The sequence below is a fragment of the Carcharodon carcharias genome, chromosome 7 (genome assembly GCF_017639515.1).
Source record: "Carcharodon carcharias isolate sCarCar2 chromosome 7, sCarCar2.pri, whole genome shotgun sequence".
Taxonomy (NCBI): domain Eukaryota; kingdom Metazoa; phylum Chordata; class Chondrichthyes; order Lamniformes; family Lamnidae; genus Carcharodon; species Carcharodon carcharias.
The window spans coordinates 159,708,784-159,721,913 of record NC_054473.1 but is presented as its reverse complement, the minus strand read 5'-3'; the positions used below and the strand labels follow the sequence as shown (position 1 = coordinate 159,721,913).

The 13,130-nt window shown below is 38.9% G+C and overlaps 1 protein-coding gene across 5 annotated transcripts in view; it reads left to right on the top strand.

Annotated features, from left to right (window-relative positions):
* piezo1 (piezo-type mechanosensitive ion channel component 1) overlaps positions 1–10,831 on the top strand; it is a 358,563-nt gene extending 347,732 nt beyond the window's left edge. For all 5 annotated transcript variants that reach the window (XM_041191993.1, XM_041191996.1, XM_041191992.1 and 2 more), the window contains 4 exons: positions 640–762; positions 2,355–2,434; positions 4,690–4,894; positions 8,147–10,831. In XM_041191993.1, the coding sequence (XP_041047927.1) occupies positions 640–762; positions 2,355–2,434; positions 4,690–4,894; positions 8,147–8,396 (658 nt within the window). In that variant the 3' untranslated portion in view covers positions 8,397–10,831. The remainder of the gene's footprint in view (positions 1–639; positions 763–2,354; positions 2,435–4,689; positions 4,895–8,146) is intronic.
* Positions 10,832–13,130: the final 2,299 nt, after the last annotated feature.

Below are 13,130 nucleotides of genomic sequence, written 5' to 3'. Positions count from 1 at the left end.
TACCTTGGCATAGCAAGGTCACGGTGTTAGACAAGAAGCATCACAAATTCCAAATCAATATTGCTGGAACATTTGTTAGCATACCCACAATTAACAAGCAGGAAATCAAATTACAATGATGGGCGTGGCTTTGAAATGGCGCTCTCTGAAAATACAGTTTCGTTAGGGAATTATTTTTAATAGAATTTTAATGATGAAGAAGAGCAGCAGCAGAGCAGAGGAGGGGGAGGAAAGGAAGCAAACCCTGCACTCCCACTATCTCGTTCCATGTGCTCAAAAATCTTGGGTCGAGAATTGGGCTGTTCAGCCACATGAAGACCCATGGCAGAAACTCAAGACCTTGAGACCTCCTTTATTGGAGGGACAGCCAGTGATGACAATTTGTCATGGAGGAAAATGAGCTTTGTCCCATTTTTATTAAAAGATAAGGTTCACATCTTACGTTTCAATTATTACTCACTCTGCAGTCCTAACTAGACCATATATAAAACAAGTTAAAATGAATGCATTTTTGAGATTCAATTCAGGTTAGAGATTGATAATAATACCATTGTTAAATAAATGGATAGATTCCTGTGATTCATCCAGTTTATGTTCATAATTCAATTAGGACAACATTTAATAACTTTATGTCCACAGGGATCTGAGTCTAGGTGGAGTACATGAACACGCATCAGAGAAGCACACCATCGATTTGGAACCAAATAACACTGTGCGGAAACAATTAGCAGATCTTCTCCTGGGAACTCGGAAGGAGCCAGTGTATGCTCTATTTATTTTACTTATCCGAGTGCTGATAATGCCACTGTTATCTCAAAATTAAACTGGTTTTAATGCATGTCTGTCTGGAAGCAATATTACATTCTCACATGCTTACAGAAAGGCCCTTTGGAGAACATCTTGAAATTCATGAAGGAATAGGCCTCATACATTTACAAAGCATTACTAAGGTTATTACAGGTGTGGCCTAATGTGACTGATGGAAATAACTCAAAAGGTTCAGCCTGATTTGCAAGTGAAGCTGGTCATTTGTAAATTTGTATATGAATAATCTGAAAATCATTGAAAGAATCCCAAATATGATTATCCTAACTCTTTCAAATAAAATACTTCAAACAATAACTGGTCAACCCTGCAACCATTTTCCCTTTCAAAGTGAAAGCTATAATATAGTTGAAAATATCATTAAAAAGAACCAATTTTGCACAAGTCAAGAGTGGAATCCAGCAGGCTGATACTTATATCACTAATACAAACTTTTGCACTAATGCCTGTCCTCTGCAGACAGAAGGAGAATATCTTTGCATTGTACCTTTTCCAGGTAAACAAAAGCTTTGGGGACATTCATTCTCTGGTTCATTCCCCATGGCAATGCCTTGTCCAATCAAAGTCAACCTGCCTGGTTTGAATTTAAACAAAGGCTTGGCATTTAACTGCTCCTGGCATGTTCTCCATGGCAACACCTCTACCAATCAGAGTCCATTTGCCAACCAACCAGCACTCTATTCTCATGCAGTATAGATTGTTGTTCCCTTTACAATTGGTATTTTGTGTGAATTCTGTCCTGATGAGTACAAGATAAAAGCTTTGACAGCATGTCTCTTTTTTCAGCAATACTCAAGTTCTGTACCACCTTTCGATTATTTTAATACAAATCATTGCAAAAGGATAGCGTCGATTATATAGATCAATGCATCAAATCTATTTTGGAATCAGCTATATAAAAAGTAGTTTTATTTTTATGCAACAATAGTGCCAAAATTTTCAAAATAATAAATTACTCAATATTCTGAAATGCTGCAAAAAAATGAACTCGGTGCCCTATGTTACCAATATCATGATCCCTTTAATAATAATATAATTGAATTTGAGTCCTGCAATAGGCGTGCATGGACAGCATGTGAACCATGTTAGCTTGGGAAATTCTAACCACAGTTGTTCTATCAAAGGTCATGACAGATTAGAGAATGTTGGATTAGGCATGGTGGTTGGAAACTATGCGAAAAGAATTAAAGGGGCATGAACAAACATTTCTTGTTGCTAGAATTACTATTAGATATTTAACTTTAATATATAATAGTGATTTTGGCAACAGGAAATGCTGGAAATAAAAGTTGACGTAATGGTTATGCGTTCCAGCATTACCATTTGTCAGACTTGCTCACAGGGAGTGCATTGTGAATGTGCATCATGTGACTTTCCATTCATGAGTTTTAGTGGATGGGAAATCGCAGTATGCACACCCAGGATTTTCCACGATATGCTCACTATATGCTCCCCACTAAAGACGCAGGACTGTCCCTGTAGATCAAACAAAATGTGTTGATTTGATGTTTTTTGTGACTTATTTACAGATTGATTTCACACATGTTGCCAAAGTACATTAGAGCTCCGAACGGGCCGGATGCTAAACCTGTCGAACAGATGTATCCGGGTAAAATTACTTATTTACGTATTACTTAATACGTATTACTTATTTACTTATTTAAAATTATTAACTAAAATATTTACTGACAACAAAGGGTTTTATGAGGAAGTTTATCTTGCAGTATTAGATATTTTCATCGGAAAACCTCAGCTTCTCTTTGCTATAATGTGGCCTAAGTAATGTTGTCTGATCTCCACAGTTGCTGTGCTAATTTTCCACAGTTCAGGATTCCTTGAAACATTAAACAAAATCCTGTGGAAAGTTGTTGCTGCGATAGAACTAAAGGTTGAACACATTTATTCCATCTGTAACTTTTTAATTTTTTTATACCCTGGTACTAGATGGTTTCAAAACTCTGCTCGAGATCTGAACATTAAAATATGTAAGATTTAAATTTTGCCCTTGAGTGAACGCCGTACATCATGCAGAAATGTGAGAGACATCAGAGGGGGGGAGGGGTGATAAATTCAAAAGCCCTGAAAACAGGCTCGGGGCTCGTGATGTGTGATTAACCCATGTCTGTTGGTTGCAATGCGGGCAGCATGTTAACTTCAATGTTGCCTGTGATTTCAGCATCCAGCCAATACTAACACCTCCGCCAAGCGAAATATCACATGAGTGCGTGATGATGTCGGGACGCTAGCCCAATGTTATCTCGTGCGATTTTATGCCCAATCGGGTCGGGTGCATGCCTGTCCACGGGACGTTAAGTTCTGCCCTTTGTGAACAAGTGGCCTGCAGCCAATGCAAGAAGAAGGATGATGTAGGTGCCAGATCACCAGGGGGTGCTGGGGGAGGGGGAAAGTGAAGTACCACATGAGGTCAGTTACAGACCACTCAGATGAGCACTTTGTTGGGGCAGCCTACAGAAGAAGGTTCATAGGGATACACAGCAAAATGCCCAGTGCATTGGCAAGTCTGCCAAAAAGCCTGGGGTCAGTGTTAAGGAACATGGAGGAAACAGGCAACAACTTGACACAGGGCTTTGCACAGAGCTTGGGGCCCAGCCTTTCCAGCATGGAAATGCCGGCCAACTTTGTTCACACAATTGTGGAAACAATCATGATGTATGGTGTATGACAGCTGATCTCGCAATATTTGTTGCAGCACATGCAGCAGCCACCCAATGCCTGCATGCTGCGATGCATACTCATGCTGCTGCCATCATGGCTGTGGATTGGTGCGCAAAGGAGCTTGCGAGTTGTCACAGCAGCCTAGCAGTCCGTCGTCTAGGGGAGTAGTAGAGGCTTCATGGAGAATGAACCTGCTGTTCTCTTTCAGGGTGACAGCATTCATCATCCCAGCCCTGTCACTCCGCCAATGTTCTTGCTGTTTCCTGTCAGCCATTCCGGACTGTTGCTGTCGATGTGATACAGTCCAAGGCTGAGCCCTCTAGGCCCAGAGCTGCTTGGCATTGTCTACCAAGGCCTACTGCAATCTCCTTCACCAGAAGTCTGCAGCCTTCCACCAGCCATGCTGCAGCCACTGGACTAGCAAATAGGAGCACTGAGACACAAAAAAGCACATGAAAGACAGGCACTAATGGCATGTGCAATGGTGATTATTGATTCATATTCGAGATGGCATGATTTTATTTCTAAATTTGCTTTGGAATATTTATTCTGTGGTGAATTTTATTTTTGCATTGTGGCCAAATAGGCACCATGATTGTTAATGACAGGAAAGGGAAGGTGAAGGCTTTTAGTGAATGGGGAATTGGGGTTGTGGTTACTGGAAGTGTGCTCTGATGGGTTCCTCATGGAAAGCTGGTCAAAAAGCAGCTGCCGAAGTTGCCTGTTCCCTTTCTCTTCCTCTTCCTTCTCTTTCTCCTACTGCTCCTCATATAGCTGGTGGTCATGATTGTCCACTGATCATGCTGAGATTGTGTAGTATGTAGCAGACCACCATGAATCCTAACACATACTCTGCTGAGTACTCTCGGGCTCTGCAAGGCTGTCCATGCAACAGAATCATTGTTTCAGCATGCCAGGGGTCTGCTGGTATCGTATTTCTTGTGGAAGCATGACTTTCATTGTAAACAGGTTGGATGCGTGGGTCGCACACTAGAGGCATTACTGGAGTTGATTACTGCACACTAACACAAATTATTCAACAGTATATGAATGGGTTTGTTACAAGTACGTTAACTGGGATTTTGCTCATTAAGTAAACATATTGATACAAATCAAAATTGTGCAGTAAACATTAACAAGGTTTATTCCTTCTAAATTACTGTATTGAAAACTTTTCACCATTGACAGAACATGAAGATAACTACCTGAATGTGACAATGGAACTACAAAGGCATGTTGATATGAATGCAAATGATTCTGACAGTATCTTGGAATGGTGGGTGATACAGACCAAGACTGAAGAATGCAAACAAAATGAATGTAATGAACTGCAGATGATTATCTTCAATGACAAGGTCAGCCCACCAAGCCTGGGCTTCCTCGCTGGACATGGGTATGTTTCTTTCAGAAATGTAACAATAGCAATTGTTTTCCTTATATAATAAAGCTTTGGTAAAATGTTCTGCATATTAATGATGCAGCAGTTGGAAGTAGAAATAATTAAATATTAAAATAGGATCTTTGTTAATTTGATTTTGATATATTTCAGAATGTCTTTAATCAAAGCAGCAGAAACAAGAGTTAAAATCCAAGCAAGGGACTTGCTGCTCTTTACCCATTCCATGGCCATTTCATGCCACTTTTTTTATACAGTTAAGGCATCTGCCTGACTCAGCTGGGAGCCTCTAAGTTTATGTAAATCAGGGTCCTATAACGTCATTCGGGTCCTGATGCAGTTGTAACTGCCTACCTTCATTAATTTGTTATGATCCCTGTTGGACGACCATAAAATGATAGAATTGTTCATTAGGATGGAGAGTGAAGAAGTTGAATCCGAAACTAGGGTCCTGAATCTAAATAAAGGGAACTATGAGGGTATGAGGCACGAGTTGGCAATGATGGATTGGGGAAACTTACTAAAAGGGTTGACAGTGGATAGGCAATGGCTAATATTTAAGGAACGTGTGCATGAGTTACAACAATTATTCATTCCTGTCTGGCGCAAAAATAAAACAGGAAAGGTGGCTCAACCATGGATTATGAAAGAAATTAGGGATAGTATTAGATCCAAAGAGGAGACATGTAAAACTGCCAGACAAAGCAGCAAGTCTGAGGATTGGGAGCAGTGTAGAATTCAGCAGAAGTGGACAAAGAGATTGATCAAGAAGGGGAAAATGGAATATGAGATAAACTTGCAAGGAACATAAAAATTGATTGTAAAAGCTTCTATAAATATGTGAAGAGAAAAAGATTAGATAAGACAAATGTAGGTCCCTTACAATCAGAAACAGGGCAAATTATAATGGGGAACAAAGAAATGACAGGAGAATTGAACACATATTTTGGTTTTGTCTTCACAAAAGAGGACACAAATAATTTCCCAGAAACGTTAGGGAACCAAGGGTCTAGTGAGAAGGAGGAATTAAAGAAAATCAGTATTAGTAAAAAAAAATGATGCTAGAGAAATTAATGGGGTTAAAGGCTGAAAAATCCCCAGGGCCTGATAATTAACATCCCAGAGTACTAAAGGAAGTGCCCTGGAAATATTGGATTCATTGGTGGTCATCTTCCAAAATTTTATAGACTCTGGAGCAGTTCCTACAGATTGGAGGGTGGCAAATGTAACCCCACTATTTTTTAAAAAAGGAGGGAGAGAAAAAATAGAGAATTACAGACCAGTTAGCCTAACATAGGTAGTGGGGAAAATGCTAGAGTCTATTATAAAAGACGTGGTAACAACACTTGGAAAGCATTAACGGGATTAGACAAAGTCAGCATAGGTTTATGAAAGGGAAATTATGCTTAACTAATCTACTGGAGTTTTTTGAGGATGTAACTAGTAGAATAGATAAGGGAGAGCCAGTGGATGTAGTGTATTTGGATTTCAAGAAGGCTTTTAATAAGGTCCCACATAAGAGGCTAGTGGGCAAAATTAAAGCACATAGGATTGGGGGTAATATATTGTTTGGATTGAGAATTGCTTGACAGACCAGAAACAGAGAGTGGGAATAAATGGGTCTTATTCCGGGTGGCAGGCGGTGATAAGTGGTGTACCGCAGGGATGAGTGCTTGGGTCCCAGCTATTCACCATATATATATATATATATATATATATATGACTTGGATGAGGGAACCAAGTGCAATATTTCAAAGTTTGCTGATTTCACGAAACTGGGCAGGGTTTTGAGGAGGATGCAAGGAGACTTCAGTGCGCTTTAGATAAGTTGTGTGTGTGGGCAAAGACATGGCAGATGCAGTATAACGTGGGTAAATGTGAAGTTATACACTTTGGTGTGAAAAACAGAAAGGCAGAGTATTATTTAAATGGTGATATATTGGGAAATGTGGATATACAAAGGGACCTGGGTGTCCTTGTACACCAGTCAATGAAAGTAAACAGGCAGGTGCAGCAAGCTATCAGGAAGGTATGTTGGCCTTCATTGCAAGAGGATTTGAGTTCAGTAGTAGGGATGTCTTACTGCAGTTATACAAGGCCTTGGTGAGACCACACCAGGAGTATTGCGTGCAGTTTTGGTCTCCCTACCTAAGAAAGGGTATACTTGCCATAGAGGGAGTGCAGGGAACGTTCATTAGGCTGATACCGGGGCTGGCAAGACTGTTGTATGAGGACAAACTGGTTCGACTGGGCCTATATTCACCAGAGTTTAGGAGAATGAGAGGGGATCTGATTGAAATGTATAAAATTCTAACAGGGCTGGACAGACTGGGGGGATGTTTCCCCTGGCTGAGGAGTCTAGAACCAGGGGCCACAGTCTCAGGATATGGGGCAGGTCATTTAGGACTGAGATGAGGAAAAATTTCTTCACTCAGAGGGTGGTCAACCTGTAGAATTCTCTGTCACAGAAGGCTGTGGAGGCTGGGTCACTGATTCTATTCAAGAACAAAATTATAAATTTTTGATTATTAGGGGCATCAAGGGGAATGGAGAGAAAGCGGAAATATGGCGTTGAGATAGAAGATCAGCCATGATCATACTGAATGGTGGAGCAGGTTCAAAGGACGAAAGGCCTACTCCTGCTCCTAGTTTCTATGTGTCTATGCTTGATGATAACATTGCTGCTGGACACCTGGAGATCTCTTTTTCTTGGCGACATTTAAACTGACATTGGGAAAGTGAAAAAATGTGCGATAGAGATTGCTAGGTCTTTGTAGGCAGTTTTTGTTGAGGTCAGTGGTAAATGTCATTGCTTCTCCACTGACTGCAAAATCCAACCCTTAATCTTTTCATCACTGTACATCCCAAAGCACTTCACAGCCTATTTAAATACTTTTGAAGTTTAGTCACTGTTGTGATGTAGGAAAGTATTTTTAGCACTCTGAGTAGTACACTGAAAAGTCACCCTGGATTATGTGCTCATCTCTGAAGTGGGGCTGGAACCCCCAATCTTCTGGACTTAAACCATCTGGACCGATATTTGCTCTAAAGTGGGACTGAGGATAATAGAAATATTAACAATATTGTTTTAATGTTCTCAGGGGAGATAGAGGAAGAAAATCCATTTTCTTTAAAATAAGGGTAGATGGAGGAGAGTCCATCATAGGATTAATGATTCATGGGCTCTGGATGGTGTAGGATTGACAAGCTAAATGGCCTTTTCTTAATCTAGATTTTCTTATTTTTCAGAATAATGGGTCTTTACGTCTCAATTGTGCTGGTTGTTGGGAAGTTTGTGCGAGGCTTCTTCAGTGAAATCTCATATTCCATCATGTTTGAGGAGCTGCCTTGTGTGGATCGTATCTTGAAACTATGCCATGATATCTTCCTCGTGAGAGAAAATGGAGAGTTGGAGGTGGAGGAAGAGCTATATGCCAAACTGATATTCTTATACCGGTCACCTGAAACAATGATCAAATGGACTAGGGAGAAGGACTAACAGTTGTTGTTTCTTCTTTACTCTTTATCTCTTTATTTCATTCTTCCCGTCTATCTGTCCTTTTTTTTGTCTTTCTCTTTCTTTCTCACTGTTTCTCAACTTTTCTCTTGGCTGAGCCAAGATGAATGTGCAAATTCTGATTGATGGAAGAATTACCTCAGCTTGTCAACAACCTATTTACCTGCTTTACTGCCTCTTGTTCATATGGGAGTTACTTACCCTCATTGGTCTTAATAAAATGAAGCTAATGTCATAGAACACAAACGCTACTTGACAAATTGGACTTAAAAACCTGAAGTGAATTTATGGCAATGTCGTGTTGCTGAAGACTGCATGTCAAATAGGGGAGGAACTGGCCTGTCTTTTGTTTCCACTATCTGCTTCTACCAAGAAAAACAAGGTTAATGTTTTTTCTCTGAAAACTCTTTTAATTTGAATAGGAGCTACAGACTATTTACCCACCATAACGGAGAAAGCTAAACCTATTGTCTACATTTATCAGATTTGGGGAAACTCGTGGAAGATTGACAATACTTTTCTGCTTCCTGTTCAACGAAATGACAAGCTGTTCATAGTTCTGCAATTAAAGTACAAAGAAATTGAGACCTAAAAACACTAATAACACATTTTTATATTTTTTAAAAGATGTTGACTATTTTAAAACTATTTTGGGAAAAGAATGTTTGCCAGGAGACAATTTATTTGGAAACATGCGACACTGCTAGGTTAGGTACAGAATCCTGTGGGAACTCTCATGAGAAGTTAAAGAATTGCAGAAAGGTTGTCACACTGAGAGCAAGAAGCTGAATTGATTCAATAATGTTGCATTATGTTGATTCAATATGGACACTGCAACATCAGAGGAGTATCAAATTACTATTTTCTTTTATATTCTGTTTAGTTTACACTTAGGAAATGATATTGGGCTGCAAATTCACAAAAGTTCTGAAACCAAGTGCCTCTGATTCTCACTGTAACCTGACTGTAGGAAATGGAAAATTACTATTTTGTAATGACTAACTTCCACAGCACTTGACAATGGGCTTTTGTGCAACAGGCCATCAGCTACTTTCTGCTAAAGGTCACATTATAGTTGATTGTAATTACAGAACATCCAGGTGCATTAATCTGATTTTTTTGATGTATAAAATATATTGGTAAGGGTGAATGGGAATGATAAAGATTGACGTGTTTTTTTCCAAATTAAGAATGTCCTTCGACTGGCAATAGTTGTATATGTTTTCCTCATTGTGATAATAAAATCTGATTCCTAGGCTGGGGAAAGATTTAATAGCACGCAGTCTGGTACTTGAGTTGAAGATTGTTAGGAAACGTTATAAATTTCTTGTACTTTACTGCTTTAGTGCAAAGCATTTTGTTTGTGACTGGATGGAGTAACAACTTTAAAACAAGGCACTTCTAGTCCGGTTTGAGAAGCTCTGCCCTTTTTTAGTATTTCTCATTGATTTCAAACTATACAGAAATGGGATATGTTGTACTAAAATAGCACTCTTAGCATTATCAAAAATTCTGTAAAGTAGTATTGCTCAAGCAAAATTTTAAGTAATTGGGAAAGCAAAAATTAAACACTTTTTTATAAAGAGTTTAGTCAAATCTTGACCTTTTGTTAATTATTTTGTGAGCAGAGATTTGCAAGTCAATAATTGAATTTTAACTCTTTTCTACACACGGCTTCCCTTTCTTTGCCTCCAAGAAATGGATTGAAATTGAAAATATTCTTGAGACCTTGGTTTGTAAACCTAAATGTGTCAAAGAGAATATGGTCAAGTTGAAAATGCAGTAGGTTCAAGAGTCTGCCTACAATGTTTGCAGTAGTATAATTTACCCCTACTTATACCGCACATGGCCTAATTCCTAGTAGTTTATTACTCCCCTTGATGACCTGGTTAGCAATGATTCTGAATAAAACCCAGAATTACTTTTTAATACCTGTGTTTATATAATTCCCCTATTCTAAACCACTATGCTGCTTGGATATAGTCAAATATATCTGATTCCATTCTGCACCTACTGCATTCAGTACAAATGTGCCATTATACCAAGAGTGATCGAGACATTATCTTCTTTTAGTACAGGCTTTTAACTATGATTGCATAAAGATCATGAAAGAGTTTTGCACTACCTGTGAATCATTACTGAGTGGGAATGATGGGGATGGCACAGATGACAGATGATGTGTTAAATCTACAGATTCAGTCGGAGTTAAAACAGGTCCTGCAGAAGACTTGACAACTTTTTTTGGTAAATATGTGAAAAATATGACATTGTTTCACATCTGTCCCATGCAAGGGCAGAATGTGTGTGTGAAACTTGAACCCAAAGATCCATTCAATGCTTTCTTTTCTAAATCAATAAATTTGTATCTGGTCTAGAACCTGAATCATAGTACATCAATAAATGTGTTTGTCAATGTTGCTTAGCAGAGAGATATACTGGATGTTCCGATTACTATTCAGATTTTTACAAATATATGCTTGGACATTCCCATTGATTTCTGTGGAATTGGAAATTGGGTGGTTTGTATAACAGGTAACAAATCCACAACCAGTTTAAAATCTACACCCTGGTGTCCTCATACAATTGTTTATATTTTAAAATAAGCAAATAGGCATGTTGGCAATGAGGTTGCATTAATTTGCCAAGTCTAGATTAAAGGAAAACACATCAAAATGAAACAGAAGGGGAAACAACAAACCAAGAAGTTTTTTTAATATAAAAGTAATTGAAACTGAACTGCAATGAGAATCACCCGACTATGTTGATGGCTGTTCTTTTCCCTCATGGTTAATGCTACAAAAAGTAAGATGTAGTTTGATTCTGATTCAACCTGTAATTACTTCGATCAAAAATATATATGGTGCTCCCATCTTAGACTTTTCCTGTGCTGCTTGTTTTCCGGTTTCTTTCTTGATTTTTCAAAAATAAAGAACAGGGTGGAAAGCATGGAATCAACTAATCTTTGGTAAAATACATTTCTGATGAAAGGCCCACACCTCAAATGGCAACTTGTATTTTCTCTTCACTGTACTAAATGGCCTGCTAAGGTTTTTGCAGCATTCTTCTGTTTTCATTTGTGTAACTTGCTTCAAATTTCCTTAGCAGGCTCCTGCCACATAAACCTGAAACGTTTATTGTGACTTTGCAAGAAATTACCACATACAGCAATATAAATTTAAGGATGCAAAATTATTAGGAACATAAACCAAAACAGTATAATTTCAAACACATACACAAAAATAGCTGGAAAAACTCAGCAGGTTTGACAGCATCTGTGGAGAGGAATATAGTTAAGGTTTCGAGTCCGTATGATTCTTCATCAGAACTCTTCTTCAGTATAATTTCAATGTGTTTCATTAGTTGGTGACAGATGAACACAATTATTCTCCTCTTATACTAACCACATCTCGATAAAATCCTAATAAATGCCTACAAGGCTGTAAGTATTTACTTTAAGCTCATCTCAGCATCTCATTCATCAATCTTGTTGACTGTTTTCAAACTGGGTCAAATGTTTTACTAAATGAGGGTGAACAAAAATCAAGAAAGCTCATTGCATATGTGATGTTGTTCTGCCTGAATTTTCTTAAGCTTTTAAACAGGGACTACAAAAATATTCTCTATGTTGTTGTCTGCAGCACTTTAAAGCCTGAATTTTCATCATTTCATGCTAATAGAATGTTGATTTGGATAAGCACGAAGGATTTATTAGTAACACAGCAATTTTTCACACACCACATTTAAATACACTTTGGCAACTACAAAGTCAATGCACTGGTACTCTTGTCTTTTAACATATGAATCCTATGCTTTAAATTGATGTGTTCCTTTTCAAGGTGTTGACACTACAAATCCTGCTTCAATTAAAGTTGCATGGATAAAATATGGATATGGTAGCCGTGAATGTTTCAGCTAATCTGTTGAATTCCTGATGGAAGATACTTTAATGGGGTGAAATGAACATTTATTTTTAATTTTATGCAAGATACTTTGTCCTCTTGCAGACAGTCTTGCGGGATATTTTACTAGTCTTATAAATTCAATGAGCAGAGTTTTATGTCCCACAGGCGTAAAATAACGCTGGATGATGTCGGGTGAGCGCCCCAACATCATTGTACACTTGCGCGATATTTCGGTCTGCAGGCCTATGTGAGAGCTGGCAGCACACCCGCAATTAAGAGGCCTCTTAAGGCCATTAATCAATTAATTAAATGTTTTTTTCTCTACCCGTCCAACGTTATGGTTGGCAGGCGGGCGAATCGGCCAGGTGGCCTTTGCATTTTTAAGGAAACCTCCTCCATGGGCAGGATGAGGTTTTTGGCAATTTAAAAAAAAATGTTTTGACCATTTTTATTATATCTACATTCATGTGAGTGAGTTCTATGTGGGAACATTTTTTTCATTTTCCACATCTTTAGGGTTTTATATTCTTCAGTTTCCTGAGGCAGCTCTCTGCCTTCAGGGAGCTTTCATTGTGCGCTAACCCGCGCATGCTCAGACTTTGGCGCTCGCCCTCCTCCCGCCCCTAACCCGGCAGCTTCTCAACACGCCTTTCACGCTGGCTAGCTGTTAATTGGCCAGCCAGCGTGAAATCATGGTGGTGGACCGTTTCCTGGCTGCTCCTGGGCCTGCCCGCCAACCCGAAAATCCCGTCCAATTCATAACTACGTACTCAATTAATGACTTGCATGCATTTATGTGCAAATCTGCAGTATA